General features: G+C 43.6%; 1 protein-coding gene across 1 annotated transcript in view; it reads right to left on the bottom strand.

Moving 5' to 3' along the window:
- LOC309564184 (ovostatin-like) overlaps positions 1-19989 on the bottom strand; it is a 213213-nt gene that overhangs the window by 94918 nt on the left and 98306 nt on the right. Inside the window, exons 16-17 of the mRNA XM_082268816.1 lie at positions 18753-18923; positions 14837-14996 (exon numbers count right to left, since the gene is read on the bottom strand). Of these exons, the coding sequence (XP_082124942.1) occupies positions 14837-14996; positions 18753-18923 (331 nt within the window). The remainder of the gene's footprint in view (positions 1-14836; positions 14997-18752; positions 18924-19989) is intronic.

Genomic DNA, 19989 nt, shown 5'->3' with positions numbered 1-19989 from the left:
CGGATCTGCCAAAAACCCTGGATGCATTAATACAACTCAGTATTACCATAGATAGAAGACTACGAGAAAGAAAGGCTGAAAAGATGGGAATGCCATTATCCGTTTCCTCTCGGAGTCTGGCCGTTCCTATGGAGGTAGGAACCATACGCCCACCGCTATCAACTATGGAAAAAGCCAAAAGACAGAAATGAAGATCTCTGCTTGTACTGTGCATCCCCGGATCACAAGATAGACGTCTGTCCCCTAGTCAAAAAAAAGAAGGGTGAGTGTTCACATGTCTCCCTAGGAGGATTGACAACTTCATTCACTAACCCCTACATTTCTGTTTTGTTGACATTACAGTGGGACCAGAACAGGATTACTACTAAGGCCATGATTGACACAGGATCTTGTGGAAATTATATGGATACATGTTTTGCTGCTTTAAATAAAATTCCTATTATTTCTAAACTCAAACCTGTCTCAGTAAGTCTTATTACCGGTGTTCCGTTATCCTCTGGTCCGATCACCGATCAGACACAAGCACTTCTAGTCACTATTAACGAGTCTCATAGGGAGACTTCTACCTTCGATTTAATACCATCACCCCACTTTCCCATTGTGTTGGGACTTCCCTGGTTGCACACACACCAACCAACCATAGATTGGAAGAAACGGTCCTTGACCTTCCCTTCTTGTTATTGCGAGGAAACGTGTAACCTCCCGTTTTCCGGGAAGATTCTGTCTGTGGTGACAGATGAGATTGCACCACTATGTTATCAGGATCTTTCTGAGGTTTTTCTTGAGAAAAATGCTCAAGCATTACCTCCTCATCGAGACTATGATTGTAGCATTGATCTACTCCCAAATAGCAAATTGCCGTTCGGTCATGTTTATCCTCTTTCACAGGATGAACTTGCCCATCTCAAAACCTATTTGGATGAGAACTTGGAAAAAGGTTTTATTAGACCTTCCACTTCTTCCACAGCAGCAGGACTCTTTTTTGTTCGCAATAAAGATTCAAGTCTCAGACCTATCATCGACTACAGGAAATTGAATGCTATCACAATAAAAGATCGCTATCCTCTACCGCTTATCCCTGAGCTCATTGAGCAGGTGCGTGGAGCTACCTATTTTTCAAAATTAGACCTGAAAGGAGCATACAATCTCATTCGAATCCGTGATGGACACGAGTGGAAGACTGCATTCAGAACTAGATACGGATTGTTCGAATATCTTGTGATGCCATTCGGCCTATGCAATGCCCCTGCAGTTTTCCAACGGTTTATAAACGATATTTTTAAAGACTTACTAGATGTCTGTGTTGTGGTATATCTGGACGATATACTTATATATTCACGGACCCTGTCTGAACACATAAGACATGTAAGACTTGTATTATCGAGATTGCTTGCACATAATCTTTATGTGAAGCTGAAGAAATGCTTGTTCCATAAAGATGAGGTACTCTTTCTAGGCTACATCATATCCAAAACAGGAATCGAGATGGACATGAGTAAAATATCCTGCATTCAGGATTGGCCTACACCAACTACATGCAAGGCGCTACAGCGATTCCTGGGATTTTCAAATTTCTACAGGAAGTTCATAAAAAACTTTTCTGCTATTGTGAGACCCCTCACACAGCTCACTAGCATAAAAATACCATTTAAATGGTCAGAAGAAGCAAATAAGGCTTTCCACTTGTTAAAGACAAGGTTTACTTCCGCTCCCATATTACGCCATCCAGACCCATCCCTCCAATACATTCTGGAGGTAGATGCGTCAAACATGGCAGTAGGAGCAATACTCTCCCAACGACCTACCCACACTTCACCACTTCATCCAGTCGCTTTTTTTTCTAAATCCCTGAGCAGTCCCGAGATAAATTACCCCGTGGGTGAAAAGGAACTGCTTGCTATAAAATTGGCTCTGGAGAATTGGCGACATTTACTCGAAGGCACCCAACTACCAATAATTATATACACGGACCATAAAAACCTCCAATATCTTCAGACTAGCAAAACTCTCTCGCATCGACAGGTATGATGGTCACTATTCTTTCTAAGGTTTAACTTCCTAGTGACCTACACACCTGCAGATAAGAACAAAAAGGCGGATGCACTATCACGACTAACTGAAGAAAACTACTTTGAAATCCCTTCCGTTCCTATAATACCTCACAAACGCATTATTGGAGTTGTCCGTTCCTTAAAGGAAGAGGTTCTGCATGGTATAAGTTTGGATTCACCCCCACCACAACTAAATACTGATGCAGAAGGCTTCCTCTACTACAACGACAAACTTTACATACCACCTACCCTACGCACCAAGATCTTGGAATTATCGCATGATGTGCCTATGGCAGGACATATGGGTATGACAAAGACTTTCAATTTGATTTCTCGACAATTCTGGTGGCCTGACATGAAAACATCTATACAAAAATTCGTTTACTAAATACTACCATTGCACACGCTCACAGTCAACAAAAGAAGTACTATGATCTTCGTAGAAGACCTTCTCCACAGTATACTATCGGGGACCTCGTTTGGCTCTCAACAAAAAACTTGAGACTGAAGATCCCTAGCAAAAAGCTTGGACCTCTGTTCTTGGGACCTTTCCCAATCAAGAAACTTATTGGAAAAGCTGCAGTGCAGCTTACATTGCCAATGGACCTAAAAATCCATCCCATTTTCCATGTGTCGCTACTAAAACCCCATGTTCCGGACCAAGGAATAAGGCCTAATATTCCACCTCCCCCTCCTGTACAAGTTGAAGGTGGAGAAGAATACGAGATAAAAGAGATTCTGGATTCTCGTATCTACAGAAGAAGACTTCAGTACTTGGTTAGATGGAAGAACTATGGGCCCCAAGACGACACCTGGCTAAACACCTCTGACATACATGCCCCTAGATTAATCCGCAATTTTCATGCGAGATACCCAGACAAACCAGCTCCAGAGGCCTTCAGGAGCAGGCCTTAAGGGGGGGGTATTGTAATGTTCCGGTACCTTTGGTACCCTAAATTACACTTTCCACAAGTGTATGCGCCCCACCATTTACTTTTGGAAAGGTGCGCATACACCTTTAAGACTGGAGCTGTCATCACCCAGCGCCGGACTAGATGGCTATTTAAAGCGCCGGCTCTCACTCACATGTGTTCGTTCAAACACCCTTACCTGGATGCTAACCTTGCTTGAAGCTTCCATGCTTGCAAGCTTACTTCGCTGACGGAACCTCGCTGCGCTGATCCCTGTATCCCGCTACTGGATCATCCGCCTCTCCTGAACCACCCTTCGGCTGTATCGCTAATAGTGCTAAGTACCCCGCAGGGGAATTCTCTATAAACTTATACTAAGCTTACACTATCTAGCTCTGCATAGTAAAGACTGTTTATCACATCTGCATAACTTGATTGCTAGTTCTTGAGACTACTGCTACTTTTCTGCACTGGGTTGATCTCTTTTGTATGTCCACCTGCTATCCTATCATCTGCTATCATACAACATTGCTAAACCTTCCTGCATCCATCTGCTACTGTCTCACCTTCAAGTGTCTATCACCTACCACCTCCACTCAACCTATCCCTCAACCTTCATCATTGTGTTACCACATACATAAAGTCACTCTAGGAACCAGCTTGCTAATTGTGTGTATTTACTGGCTGAAATAAGACCTTCCACACATGATGAGTCATTGAGGTTGGGAATGGTATCTCAGCATATCTCTTACATGACTACTGACGTGGAACTATTTCTGCAGCTGAAAATCCACACCATATAAGAAACGCAGAAGCGTTACAGCAGCAGGAACAAGCTCTTACACAAGCTCTTACGAGAGCTTAGTGATTATCCAAGGGAGTATGAAAGACATAGCAATCCCTTGAAGCATATTCACCCAAAGAGAGACAGGACTCTAGATTGAGGGTGAAGTATAACTCCACTCTATTGAACAAGAAACAGACTTTTATACAGTTTTCTCACACAAGGTTACCGCCCAGGTGGATCTTGTTGAAAACAGGCCCTGACATTCACAATCCAATGAAAACAGAGTTTTACACTCCCATACAGTGTACACAAAGATATACACTGTGGGAAAATCCCCCCTCCCCCTTAGCAGCCAATCCATATACACATAAACATCCCATAATAAGCTTATCTTAAGGCAGACAGAACAATGTGAGGCCATTACCATTTAACAAAGAGACAGGCACAATCCACATTCCCTCCCAATACACAAACAATAGGGTAGTCTGCCAATGACAGACAGTCTGTGTGTCTCTCTCATAGACAAGCACATGGAATACACTGTGTAAGGTGGTATTAAATCTTCATATTTCTATATGAAAATATGGTTGACAAATATTAGTGTCCCACTTGAAGCAATTCAAACCATTAATTATCTGTCTTTCACTCATAGTGACGGCTAGTACCATCACATATCTTCCCCCCAAAGGTAGACTAACCAGATACCAGACCTCCAATCGGTCTGTGCCTGAGTTAGTCGGGTAACAAGTCCCAAAGAGTCAATCCATTATGGCAGCTTCCTTGACAAAGTTCCACATAGTTTGTAAATTTGTCCTGGCAAGGCGCATGGAGCTCTCATAGCCGATCAGTCTGTGGAAGTCTGGTTTGGGCAGGCCAGACTGGGCTTCTTGGGCACCCTGTGTCCCTAATAGACACAGGGTGACTTAGACATAAGAAAGGCCTAGGGGGCTAAGGCAGTGATTTTACATCCTCTCTAAGGTAGATTGTGTTCCACAGGCCCTCCCTATGTCTGCACCCACCTAGTACCCCAAATAAATTGTCTGGAAAACAGCGTTACTCACCCAGCCAACCTCTGCCTCTCTTGTAGCACATACCCGCCGCTGGGGATAATTGTGGACTGGACCATCTCCTTGGAGTCCTTTCAGCCGCTGGAGAGAAGACAGGGTGGTGGGGCTCACTTCGTCAGGCTGTTGGGGATCTGAGCCGACTGTCCAGCATCACTGGGGTATACAAGTGAAGACTGTAGTCCCATCCACTACTACAGGAACTCCATATTTTGTATCTCGAGGGCAGAGGCCAAGCGCACTCTGCTCTGTTGCTAGCTCTTCTGCTGGGTTGGGGTCATCATTCTGGGGCACCAACTGCTGCTGGGAAGGGGAGTCAGCTGCTCCATCTTCCTTACCCCATCTGGCGGTTGGGACAACCTTTCTCCGGTACTGTCTCCCAGATGCACAGATCCTGGCTGGGGAGGAAAGACAGTTTCCTCTGCTCTGACTTACTGTTGGGGAGGGAGGACAGCAACCTCCTCTCCCTTCTCACCCTGGGTCTCCGGAACGGCTACAGGTGTGGGGCAGAAGTCGTTGACTCTCTGTCCAGCTGCCAGCACTTCTGCTGGGTGTAGAAGTTTCACTTCATCAGCTTTTTGTTGGGGCAAGGGGCCGGTTTCCCCTGCTTCCTGGAACTCTGTAGCTGTTCTGGGTGCTGGGCAGAGGTTGGTAGCACTCTGCTCTGTTGCCAGCACTTCTGCTGGAAAGTAAACTGAACAGTCAGTAGCCTTGCACACATCTTCCTGGGTCACCAGTTGCAGGTAGAGGTCAGCAGCAATAGACCTGGATGCCCGCTATTCTGCTGTAGGCTCACTGGTATGTTCCTCCTCAGCAGAAAAATCTATTAATCCCCAGTCTCTGGAATTGCTGAAAGTCCAGGGCATTGGCTGGTGGCACTTGGGCCCAGTGCCAACACTTTGGCAGGTGACTTATCATCCATAACATCCTCTGATGAAAAGCCAATTACATCTGTGATCCGTGGTTGGGGAATGAATATGGCTTCCTCTTCTCCCATACCTTTATCCAGTGGCTGGATAGATGCATTCCTCCATCCATGCTCGTCCTGTGCAGAAACAGGTTTGTCCAGGTGATTCAGCACTTGCTGCATCTGCCATAAGACATCCGCATCCAAGACAGTGGGTGCAGGTGAGCAAAGCACACTATGACTTTGCCATATTGTCGATTCTTCAGTCAGGATTTCTGGACTGTCAGCTGGTTCTTCTGGATATTCCCAGGCAAGAGGAGCCCCGCCCTGGCACTGAGCAGAGTCTGTAGAGCCGTCTGTAGGCGATCTCCAGCTCCCATTCCTGAACGGCCAGAAACTCCACATCTTCCAGAGCCCAGAGCACTTCCGAGATGTTCAGAATCCTTTCTCTGTAATCAATAATTTCCTCTAACCGCCACTCCAAATCGCTCCCAAAGTTAGGGTCCCCTGACAGCTTCTAGTACAACAGTCCCTGGCCGCTGTAGCCAAAGCCTTCTGTTGGGCTGTCATCCGCTATCCAAGGGAATGATGTTTGGGATACATGCCACCGGAGGGCTCTATAGCTCTCTTCCAACTGTATCTCTGCCCAGACCAGCCTGCTTAACTCAGATGTCTGCTCCTTGTGTGGTGTATCTCCCAAAAACCGCTCCCGCAATCCATACTGCGACCAGTACCTTTTCTGGATGGAGGGGAGGATTTTTCCCTGGTGGCGCTGCTCATTGGCTAGCGTTTCCTTCCAGAGATCCAAGCGCAAAGAATCATGCCATCCTAGCAGGACCTGGTAAGAAACTGGTCTACTGTGCTGTAGCTGCATCTCTCGCAACCTCCTCACGAATTCCTCTTCCATGGCAACGCTGCACCGGTGTTAGCTCGCCTAATAACGTTACCGGTGTCTCCGAGCTGCTTCTCCTCGCACAAGGACGCCATCCCACCGCTTGCCACCAATGTAACCGATCAACCCGCACCCCGACCAGGTACCTCCATTGACGGGTGCTCCTAGTACTTCCCGAGGGCTCCAAGCACTCCACCAGACACACCAGGTGTTTCAATAGGTCCCAAGCTAAATTTGAGCAGGAGGCAGGTTTTCACACCTGCACGCAATTGGAGGTAACTTACTCTCTCAATATATTCAGCCCAGCCCCATCTGTTGATCTCTTCCATTTGGGACTGGGTCTGGATTCTCTGAGGACATTTTTTCATCTTCAGCAGTGTACAGATCGGCCTTCCCTCACTCCCTACAACTGTTTTGTTTTCGTTTTTATGGGAGTCGACTTAGTTACTCTCAGTTTACTCAATCTGTCCATTCTATAAACACTGCTTAGTCTGTTTAAATCACTATACATCCATACAAACTCTTATTTTGGCATTTTTTTGCTTATAGATTTTCTTTACAAATTTTGCATCTCCCTCCTGAGTCTGTGGTTGCTGCTGGCAGCCTGGCTGGGGCCTTCTAGGTGGGTCCTTGGGGTAGTGCATAGTTGACACAAGCATTTATATTCCTCCTTATTGAATCAGATCACGTGTCACCCCAGCTTCATTTGAAGGCATCTACGTATATTTTTTTACCTTATCATATACAAATGTAAGTGTTTCCAGCCTCCTGTATTGTTTGCAACATAAGTGCACTGTGTTATATATACTGAACAAAATTATAAATGCAAAAACTTGTTTTTGCCCCCCATTTTTCATGAGCTGAACTCAAAGATCCAAGAAAACCGGGATTCATCCGCGAAGAGAACACTTCTCCAAAGTGCCAGACGCCTTTGAATGTGAGCATTTTCCCACTCGAGTCAGTTACGACGATGAACCGTGGGCAGGTTGAGACCCCAAAGAGGACGACGAGCATGCAGATGAGCTTCCCTGAGACGGTTTCTTACAGTTTGTGCAGAAATTAGTTGGTTATGCAAATCGATTGTTGCAGCAGCTGTCCGGGTGGCTGGTCTCAGACGATCTTGGAGGTGAAGATGCTGGATGTGGAGGTCCTGGGCTGGTGTGGTTACATGTGTTCTGTGGTTGTGAAGTACTGCCAAATTCTCTGAAACGCCTTTGGAGACGGCTTATGGTAGAGAATTGAACATTCAATTCACGGCAACAGCTCTGGGGGACATTCCTGCAGTCAGCATGCCAATTGCAGGCTCCCTCAAAACTTGTGACATCCGTGGCATTGTGCTGTGTGATAAAACTGCACATTTTGGAGTGGCCTTTTATTGTGGGCAGCCTAAGGCACACCTGTGCAATAATCATGCTGTCTAATCAGCATCTTGATATGCCGCACCTGTGAGGTGGATGGATTATCTCGGCAAAGGAGATGTTCTCACTAACACAGATTTACACAGAATTGTGAACAATATTTGAGGCCTTTTGTGTACATAGAAAAAGTCTTAGATCATTGAGTTCAACTCATGAAAAATGGGGGCAAAAACAAAAATGTTGCGTTTATAATTCTGTTCAGTGTATATACATATATTGATTATATTATGTAATTTACTAGAGATGGTCTGTTCCTCAATATGTTAATTTTAATTTATATTTTTTCATAGAATTTTGGGTACCCCCAAATAAAACCCCCCAGAAGAAGGAATCGCTTTGAAACATGTTGGGTTGCACTACGGGATCCCCCTAGCTAGTCCATGCTGAGACAGCTATTGTGGGTTGTATCTCATAGTTTTGGGTACTCTCCATTGCATTTCTTGTATATATATATATATTTGTATTTTGCACTTTGTATTCATGTTTTATGGACCTTTGTCCTTTTTTAGGATTATAAACCAATAAATCGGTGTCAGCTTTTTAAACTCTACTACTTTGTCTTTCAACTGCCTAAAATTCCCCGAGGGGTTTTCTGGCTATTACTGCTACTATTACTGTTGCTATTACATGCAATACTTGTATTCTTCTAATTCTTAGCTTGGAGCTCTAACCCTTCAAATCATTTTAGGCCTGGAGATTACATAATTCTCCCTAAACATTATATATTTTCTGGAAGCAGACTCCCTAGAAAATAAAATAATAGAAGTCCCAATTTTTTTATGTCACACAAACGTAATATATTACACATTTCTTTGCTAAAATATAAAAGAAGAGGTTGCGCTGAGTAAATAGATACCCAACATGCCAAACCTTAACCACTTCAGCTCCATAAGATTTAACCCCCTTAATGACCAGGCCATTTTTTGCGATACGGCACTGCGTTATCTTAACCACTTAAGCCCCGGAAGATTTTACCCCCATTCCGACCAGGGGGTATTTTGCGATTCGCCACTGCGTGACTTTAACAGACAATTGCACGGTCGTGCGACGCTGTACCTAAACGAATTTGGCGTCCTTTTTTTCCCACAAACAGAGCTTTCTTTTGGTGGTATTTGATCACCTGTGCGATTTTTTGATCACGCGCTATAAACAAAAAAAGAGCGTCAATTTTGCAAAAATAGCAATATTTTTCACATTTTTTTATATGAAATTCCCCCCAAAAAAAATTTAAAAATCAAAATGTTTTTACTTTTTCGGCCAATTTGTTTTATGCTACCTATGTTTGGTAAAAAAAATCGCAAAAAGCGTATTTTGATTGGTTTGCGCAAAAGTTATCGCGTTTACTAACAAAGGGAAAGATTTCTGTCATTTTTGTTGTTTTTTTTTTTAACGTGTAATGGCGGCGATCTGCGATTTATTTTGCGGTACTGCGACATTGGGGCGGACAGATCGGACCCTTGACTGACATTTTTGACACTTTTGGGGTTACCAGTGACATTTCTACAGTAATCAGTGCTATATATATGCACTGTTACTGTAAAAATACACTGGTAGTGAAGGGGTTAACTTTATTTGGGAGGGAGGGGCTGTGTGTATCCCTAGGGGCGTGCTTTCTACTGTGATTGGCTGGGGCTTGAGCTGTATGGACACTGATCAACGGATCTACATACTAGATCCGAGTGATTAGTATCCTAACAGCAAGGAGAATGACAGGTCGCTTGTTTACACAAGCTGCCTGACATTCTCCCTCTCCCCCGCCGATCGCCGAGTGACCGGCGGACATCGGGTCCGCCGGTCACACGCGCGGGGGGGTCCGTGACCACGCGGGAGCGCGCCTCCGGGGGCGCGCGCTCGCTCCCTAGACCCTCACAAGCTAGTGACGTAGCCCTACGTCACTTTGCCTGTGAGGGGCTGACTGCCGACGTAGATCGGCGTTAGGCAGTCGGCAAGTGGTTAACTGATAATTTTCCCACAAATAGAGCTTTCTTTTGATGATGTTTGATCACCTATGCATTTTTTAATTTATGCGCTATAAAGAAAAAGTGTCAATTTAGAAAAAAAAAACAAACAAACAATATTTTTTACTTTCTGCCTATAAAACGTATCCAATAAAAAATGTAAAACATGTATTCATCAATTTAGGCCAATATGTATTCTGCTACATATTTTTGGTAAAAAAAATCCCAATAAGCGTATATTGATTGGTTTGCGCAAACGTTATAGCATCTACAAACTATGGGATATACAGTATTTATGGACTTTTTATTGATTATGTTTTTTTCTACTAGTAATGGCGGCAATCAGCGATTTATAGCAGGATTGCGATATTGCGGTGGACAAATTGGACATCGTAACTGTCACTTTTGACACTTTTTTGGGAATCAGTGACACTAATGGCGCTTTTCCACTGCATGGAATCGAACGATTTGGCTCGCTTTTGTGCTTTTCCACTGCTGGTACCGCATGGTAAGGTGTAGGAACGGTTCGGTACAGTACGGTATGGCGGCGCTTTTCCAATACATGGAACCGAATGGCACCTCAGTTGTGGTTCCAACAGGGCCGTACTGGTACCATATCCCACAATCCTTTTGCATGCAGCCTTGACTGTATGTCACTACTAGCCACTGATTGGTCAAAGAATCATTGTTTTCCCACCCACTTTACTTTAGTGGAAAAGCAAACTGTACCAAACCATACCGAACCGTTCCAACACCGTACCATGCGGTACCATGCAGTGAAAAACCAACAGAGCCAAGCAGGGCCAAGCAGAGCCAAGTGGAGCCGAGCCGGTACTTGCAGTGGAAAAGTGCCAATATACAGTGATCAGTGCTAAAAATATGCACTGTCACTGTACTAATGACACTGGCTGGGAAGGGGTTAACATCAGGGAAAATGAAGGTGTTAAATATGTGCCTAGCCTGTGTTTTCTAACTGTGTGGGGGAGGTGCTTTTACTAGGGGAAGGCATGGATCCTATTCCCTGCTTTGCAGAGACACGGGATCTATGCCTTCCTTACTACTTGATCGCTATTCTGCCTGTGTACAGAACAATCGGTGGGTGCCAGCGGACACCAGGTCTGCAGGACCTGCTGATCAGCTCCCACTGTGTAGAATCACTGGTAGCAAGCACTCACGCACTCGCGCCCGCTACTGTGAAACAGCGACAAATTTTGGTACCCTATATCTTCTATAGGCAATGCATTAAAACCTCCTACAGGTCATTAGTTCAGAGTTAACCACAAACAATGAGCCTAGAATTATTGATCTTACTCTGTCGTATGGGGCAATATGTAATGTGAATGGTAATCAATGCTTTTCCCAGCCCTGACTCATGCATTGTATGTGTATGTATGTTGGGATGGGGTTCACATTTATTTTTTTTTGGGGGGGGAATTTGGTTGCTTGTGCATTACTTTTATATCTTTACACTTTTTTTAAAGAGAAGTTCACCTTTATAGAAAAAAAAATAATAATTATTATGAATAAAAATAATAATTGTACATATTTTTGCAGAAAAATGCGCAATTATTAATTTTTTTCTTGCAGCAGCCTGGAAATCATTGGACCCATGATCAGTAAATCACAGGTGCAATGTGGGCAATGTGGGCTCCTGCAGACAAGTCCTTCGTATTTCAGTTTGTAAGCCAGATGATACAGTATGTCAATAGACTATGGCTCCATTCACACCAATGCGTTTTTTTCATGCTTTTTGCAGAAATGCAGGACATTTTTTTAGCATCGATTCCTATGGAACACGTTCACATCAATGCATTTTTGTGCCCCTGCGTTTTTGGAAAGGGTCAGGTTTTTTTTTTTTTTAATGTAAAAGATGCTTTTTTTGCTTTTTTGGTTCAATAGACTTCAATGGAGAAGCTGCAGAAAAACATGTAGTGCGTTTTACTGCAATTTTCATTTAGAGTTTTTAAATCTGCCCACCAAAAATTAAAAAAAAAAAGCATGAAAAACGCACATTGCGGTAAAATCGCAGCAAAACACAGATACGCTCAAAAGCAACATGCATAGGTATGAATCGAGCCTACAAGGGTGCTCATCGACCCCCCTACCCCCGCAGCCCATTAAAACTACAAACCAATCTGGCACAATGATACTTGCAGTTTATTCAGTCACAAGAATCTGCAAATGAATAATGCAGAACCCCACACAGTTGCAATGTTTTTGAAAAGTGATATGGTTAAACTGCCTGTGGAGGGTGCTTATTCAGCAGGTGACCATACTGGCCAAATGGACCAAGGACAAAAGGTATGTCAATGGATAAAGTGTGCTTTAAACAGAAAACGTTGTATTTTCTTAATGACTGCAAAGCATTCGCTGATTGGGGGGGGGGTGTAAAAGTTGGGCAGTGACATCATGATCTCCACCTGATCCAATCAGAGGACTCTTTGCATTCAGAATGACATTCTCTGAATGACAGAATTTTCTCTAGCTGACACCCATGCTGAGCAAGCAATTGTTCTCACACATGGCATCCTGGAAGCCAGCACTAATCACTCTTTTGCCTACTTCAGGGATTTCCAGATTCCATGGCATGGCATATACATACAGTGCATCCGGAAAGTATTCACAGCGCTTCACCTTTTCCACATTTTGTTATGTTACAGCCTTATTCCAAAATGGATTAAATTCATTATTTTCCTCAAAATTCTACAATCAATACTCCATAATGACAACGTGAAAGAAGAGTATTAACAGCCTTTGCTCAATACTTTGTTGAAGCACCTTTGATGCTACAAGCTTGGCACACCTATTTTTGGGCAGTTTTTCCAATTCTTCTTTGCAGGACCTCTCAATCTCCATCAGGTTGGATGGAGAGTGTCAGTGCACAGCCATTTTCAGATCTCTCCAGAGATGTTCAATCAGGTTTAGGTCTGGTGTCTGGCTAGGCCACTCAAGGACATTCACAGAGTTGTCCCTTGGCCAATCCTTTGTTATCTTGGCTGTGTGCTTAGGGTTGTTGTCCTGTTGGAAGATGAACCTTCACCCCGTCCTGAGGTCCAGAACGCTCTGGAGCAGGTTTCCATCAAGGATGTCTCTGTACATTACTGCTTTCCCTCGATCCTGACTAGTCTCCCAGTTCCTGCCATTGAAAAGCATCCCCACAGTATTAAGCTGCCACCACCATGCTTTACTGTAGGTATGGTATTCGCCAGGTGATGAGCAGTGGCTGGTTTCCTCTAGACATGTTGCTTGCTATTTAGGCCAAAGTGTTCAATCTGTATTTCATCAGACCAGAGAATTTTGTTTCTTCAGGCCTGATTAGTGGAGTGCTGCAGAGATGGTTGTCTGGAAGGTTCTCCTCTCTCTACAGAGAAATGCTGGAGCTCTGTCAGAGTGACCATTGGGTTCTTGGTCACCTCCATGACTAATGCCCTGTACACACTATCAGATTATCTGAAGACTTTTGTCTGCAGACTTACCAAAACCATATAATATGAGGTCAAACCTAAACACTTTCAATTTGTATGCAATCCGGCAGGCCCTTGCACTACATAGAAAAGGTAAATCTGAAGACAAAAGTCTTCAGATAATCTGATAGTGTGTACAGGGCATAAGGCCCTTCTCCCCCGATCATTTGAACAGGCAGCCCACTCTAGGAAGAGTCCTGATGGTTCCAAACTTCCACTCAAATCCACTTAATGGATCCACTCCACTCAAATCCACTTATGGATGATGCAGGCCACTGTGCTCATTTAGGATCTTTAATGCTACAGACATTTTTCTGTACCCTGATACAATCCTGTCTCAGAGGGATACAGACAATTCCTTGGACTTGGTTGCTCTAACAGGCACTGTTAACATTGGGACCTTATTTATGGTGCTTTTCCACTGCATGGAACCGAACGGCTCGGCTCGCTTTTGTGCTTTTCCACTGCTTGTACCGCATGGTATGGTGTAGGTACGGTTCGGTACGGTACGGGGGCGCTTTTCCACTACATGGAACCGAACGGTACGGCTCGCTTAAACAGTACCACCTCAGTTGTGGTTCCAAAAGGGTGGTACCGGTACCATATCCCACAATCCTTTGCATGCAGCCTTGACTGTTTGTCACTACTAGCCACTGATTGGTCAGAGAATCGATGTTATCCCACCCACTTACTCTAGTACTACTTTAGTGGAAAAGCAAAACGTACCAAACCGTACCGAACCGTACCGAACCGTTCCAACACCGTACCATGCGGTACCATGCAGTGGAAAACCAAACCGGGCCAAGTAGGGCCGGGTAGAGCTGAGCCAGTACTTGCAGTGGAAAAGTGCCAATACACGATGTGTGCCTTTCCAATTCATTCCAATTTACCACAGGTGGACTTTAATCAAGATGTAGAAACATCATAAGGATGATTAGTGTAAACAGGATACACCGGAGCTCAATTTTGAGTGTCATGGCAAAGGCTGTGAATACTTATGTACATGTGATTTTTTTGTTTTTTATATTTAATAAATTTGCAAAGATTTCAAATAAACTTCTTTCACATTTGTAATTATGGGGTATTGTTTGTAAAATTTTGAGGGAAATAATTAATTGAATCCATTTTGGAATAAGGCTGAAACATAAAATGTGAAAAAAGGGAAACATCGTTAACGCGGTACTTTCCGGATGCACTGTATATACATTGTTACAAGCTGGACCTATGCAACTATGTAAAAATTGCCACAGCTAAGCTTCAAATTTAACATTTTACATACTTTAATGTGATATATATATATATATATACACTGAATGAATTCATTACACGATAGACTGAATTTTATGTGCTTATAGGAGACAAATGTATCCTAGTGACATTTTACCTGTTGTAGAAGAAGCTGTTGCTGATGGAGGTTGGGAATCGAAAACAGAATCCTCAAATTCTTCAGGCATACCATCCAGGAGTAATGGCTCATCAAAAGACTGATAGCACAGTTGCGGCTGGTGGGAGGGAGTACCTGAGATGACTTGCAGACCGATATCCTAAAAGGGACAGAAAAGCTGTATGTGCTGAGGACAAGCAATATAAAAGACTGCACTGCAGACAAAAACGAAGAGCCGGCATCTGTCGTGGGTTAAAAAGAGCCTGCGTTAAAGTAGAATACCTATGCAGACCTCCTGAAAATGCTATTTGCCTGGACTGTCATGCTGATCCAATGGCTTTAGGGCTCTAAAGCTGGCCATACACTAGTAGAAGTTTGTTAGAAAATGTTCATTTTATGAACATTTGTTCAATTTTCGACTGCAGTTACGTGATAATTCGATGGGGCTGGATGGAGAATGTTTCTTGAGAGAATGAATTTCTAACAGAGTATGTATTCAGTATTCGGTAAAGTTCATTTGTTCTATGATTGAATGTTAAAATCAAACAGAAATTGAAAGTGCTTTCTAATGACATTGGTCAAGTCACCAATTGTACTTAGAATTTTCATACATCTGGATAGTTTTTACTTAGATACATTTAGGGATGCACCAATGCTAATTTTTTTAATACCAAGTATGAGTACCAATACTTATTTTTAAGCACTCGTTGATAGCAATTACCTAAAAAGCATAGGTACATATGTGTTTTGGAAGTTGGGGGGGGGGGGCTAGATGGGTGAGGCTGAGGTAAGGGTAGTGTGGGGGGGGGGAGTAGGGAGGTAAGTGAGAACAGGGTTAGGGGGAGAAAGGGGGTAAGTGAGGGCAGGGTGGGAGTTCTAGGTGGGTAAGTGAGGGCAGGGTGGGGGGGAATAAGGGGTTAAGTGAGGGCATCTGGGGGGTAAGGGGTTAAGTGAGGACAGGGTGGGGGGAGTAGGAGGTAAGTGAGGGCAGGGTAGTTGAGGGTGGGGTGGGATATGGGTTGAGGGCTGTGGTGGTCGGGATGCAGCTTTTAACGCAGGTGAATCTTCTGGAGCTGGGAACCTGGGACCAACTGAGCACTGCTGACATATTTGTTCCTGTCCTTTCCTTCTGGGCAACTGGGGCTAAGGGGAGCTCAGTGGGGGGGGGGGCAGAGGTAGATTGGGAGGGGGACTCCAAATTCTGTGCACCAATGAGCTAATTCCCCGCTGTGCAGATATTTTTTCTTCAGGTTTCCTATGTTTAGTGGTAGACTAACCACTTTGGGGTATAGGCAGATTAATCCGCAACATAGCTCCCGACTGGCCCCAGTGTACTGATATAGAAGAGGCAGGCCTTCAATAGAATTGTGTGGAGCGCTGCAGAGACATTTTTTTCTTTTTTTAAACAGCTACAAAGCAGGGGATTAGCTAATTGGTACACAGAATTTTGGAGTCCCCACCCACTCTACCTCTGCCCCCCCCCCCCACTCAGTTTGCAAAGCCGAGCCAGGACAGGAGGGCTGGGGGCAGGTGTGGTATGAGCAGTGGCGGTGAATATGGGAGCAGAATAGACAGCTGGCTGGGAGGGGGGTATGCGGGGGGGAGGATCCCGTGGACAGCTGAAATGTTATTGGTTGTTAAGGAGGTGGCGGCCCCGCTCTTTAACAACTGATAATTGCTGGCATCCTTTTCTTTGGATTTCAGGTGTTAGCGGGAAAATCCCGCTAAGAGCTGAAAGATCGGAGACAGAAGGTATCGATTTCAGGTATCAGAGAATTTGCAGAGAGTACCAATATTCATGCAAATGTTTATTATTGGCACCATTACTGTTGTCGGCGCAACTATAGTTAGATTGGCCCTGCTTGGAATAATACACCAATGCATATACCATACCAGTGGGATTCCTCTAGAAGCTTGAAAACACTGTAAGTACTGATACTTCAGGGATCTCGTGTCGAGCGGATGTCCTGCTATATTCTAAGCACAGGAAGTTGGCTGCTTGGCTGCTTGGCTGCTTGGCTGCTTGGCATGGGCACCATTCAGAGAATGCTTTGCATTTTCTCAATGAATACAAAGCATTCTCTGATTGGATAAGGTGGAGAGGCGGGGCAGTGATGTCATACTCTGCACCTCTTTCAATGAGGAAATTCTTTGCATTAATTGAGAAAATGCAAAGTGTTATCTGAATAGCGCCATTGCCGAATGGCCAACCTCCTGTGTTCAGAAAGCAGATCTGCTCGGCACGGGGCCCAGAAGCTAGTGGAGAACACTGGAGTAGTGGTGTCCAATACAGTGATTTCCAGCTTCTAGAGAGATCCCACAGGACCCCTCACTGCAACTATATGCAAAGTAACACTGTTTCAAGCTGGACTAATGTAACTATATAAAAACTTCCATAACTGTAATACTTCTTTAAAACAACCACAATAGCGAAGCGATCAGCAGGTCCTCCCATGGCCCTCTACTGACATGCCTATAGAGAAAAAGAAGAGGAGCACTGGTTCACATAAAACCACCAATCATTGCCACATCCCTTAAACACAATGGGAAATAATAGGAATTGGGTAAGGAACTGGTCCTGCATCTAATCAAGCCAGAAGCTAGAGAGATGTGCGGACTCTACCTCACCAGGAGCATGGGATTTTGAGGCAAGGATTATATGGTGGTAACAATAGTCTACATAACAGACCACAATGTATAAAAATTATTACATTTTATTATAAAATAAGTAAAAAAGACATCACATAAGGTATAAAGCCAGAAATACAGACATGTATATTTACATTTCAGACTTAAAACAAGTGAATCAATAATAATAGTAAAGTGGATCACAGAGGTCCTAGATGTGTCGCCAAGATATTTGGCTTCTTCAGGGACCGAAAGTGTATTAGATCTCTAGAATCAGTAAAAAGGTCACATACAGTACACTTTCGGTCCCTGAAGAAGCCAAATATCTCGGCGAAACATGTAGGACCTCTGTGATCCACTTTACTATTATTATTGATTCACTTGTTTCAAGTCTGAAATGTAAATATACATGTCTGTATTTCTGGTTTTATACCTTATGTGATGTCTTTTTAACTTCTTTTGTAATAAAATTTTATAATTTTTATACATTGTGGTCCTTTATGTAGACTATTGTTACCACCATATAATCCTTGCCTCAAAGTCCCATGCTCCTGGTGAGGTAGAGTCCGGACATCTCTCTAACTTCTGGCTTGATTAGATGCGGGACCAGTTCCTCACCCAATTCCTATTTGACATGCCTATAGGATTTATACCATTGGGAAAAGAAAATTCCTCTGTTGTGTATAGTAATGCCACTTCCTTTTGTTGAGATAACAAGAGGACCTACTCAACACATGGCTGTTAAGATTGAATGAAAAAAAGAGGGCAATTTCAGAAAAAATACGTTTACCAACATTCGCCAATGACATCTCTGCCTTCGCAAAGTCATTTGACATGAAGTCATAGATGGTTTTGTTATCAATATAATGTAAAACCTTTCAAGCAAATGGTACCATTGCTACTGTATATATTGCGATATGTCAGCCAAGGATTTCATCCAGACTTAAACGGTTACTTAAGGTCCTTTTACATTGGTGGTCAGTAACATATTGCCTACTTATATTGTTGATCTGTGGACTAGGACCCCCTCACAATAGTGGTCTTTGGGTGAAGGGCATCATGGTTGGTGGTTAGTGGAAGAATGTCCTCCTTAGAGATAGTTAAAAATATAATTGGTGCCAGTGGTTACATATCTAAGAGGTAGAAAGGGCTCAATTCTTAAGGAACTCCTAGCAAACTCTGAAAGGAGCCCTGGTTGAGAAAAACTGGTTTACTTTAAACTTAAATATTGGTGTTCTAGTTCTGCGTGATGAGGCAAGTTTGTGGAAAGAAAGCAGTGAATACTTACGCTAAAAGTTTTGCTGACGTCTTTTTCCTGCGGAAAGCTAACAGGCTTCCAGTACGTACCATTGATCAGAATCTGTACATTATTATCAATACAGGGTGGCTGAGGAGGCTCTACATTGAATCCTGCAGCATAGTATCCTTTCAGGCTGGTGTACTGAAGAGAGTTATACACCTGTAATATTAATGGGACAGAATTACATTCAGACCTACACTAGGCTGTATCTATAGCCAATAGAGTATGGAATTGAAAGCTGCATCAGTTTCTTTGCCATCTTTAATCCACTGGGGATATTTCTCTTTACTATCTGTCTTGGAGATGCCATACAAAGCAAGTCAAATCTCTACAAAGTGAAGGGAGTTCTCCTCAGACAAAACCCTGACCCAAAGCCAAAAACATGCAAATGTTCCTGAAAATGGCTGTTCAGTAATGCTGGGTGCTGTAATGACCTAAGGCTGGGACCCAAAGACAATTAGAGTGAAGAAATGTCATCATCATGCCAAAGATTCCTCAAAAGGGTCCAAAGCTTTATTTTACTGGTCACATAGTACACATAACACAACTTTTCAGAGCCACGCACGGGCCCTTTGTCAGGCAAGTGACTACATCGTATGTTGCTTTATTTGTACTTAGTGACCACAAAAATAAAGCTTTGGCCCCTTTTGATAAATCCTTGGTGTGATAAGGGATGATCGAACGGTTCGGGTCGGCCATCGGTTCGACCCGAACATTGACTGTTTGAAATTCGGCCGAATTCCGAACTTTTTGCGGAAAAAGTTCGGAATTCGGCAACCAGAACCGACCAAAATGCAATGGGACAGGAACTGGGCTTTAAAAGCCTGTGATTGGACCAGAAACATCAGTAAAAGCCAATTGAGGGGGCAGGAGGATGCTAGGAATGTGATTGGAGTGACTAGGGGGTCCAGAGGCCAATCAGTAGTGAATACGCCCCCCAGTATATAACATAGCCCTGCCAAATCTCTAGCACTGTAATACAAGGGCTGTGGAAGAGAGTGGAAGCAGTTCTGTTACTCCTGCTGCAAAAGTGTCATTTAGCAATTATTAATGTGAGGAAAGGGATATCTAGTGTAGTTAGGGTACTATGTACCACTATAGTTAGATTCAATAATCTAGTTTCTGTAGGGAAAGTGTTAAGTGTCAGGGTGACCGTAGTGTAGTGTAGGGTGAACTGACTCTGACTGCTATGCCAGGGTGACCAAACTCTTCCATGTCAGGGTGA

The sequence above is a fragment of the Pelophylax lessonae genome, assembly GCF_965119305.1.
Source record: "Pelophylax lessonae genome assembly, chromosome: 9".
Lineage (NCBI taxonomy): Eukaryota > Metazoa > Chordata > Amphibia > Anura > Ranidae > Pelophylax > Pelophylax lessonae.
This window is presented reverse-complemented; position numbering and strand designations above follow the sequence as displayed.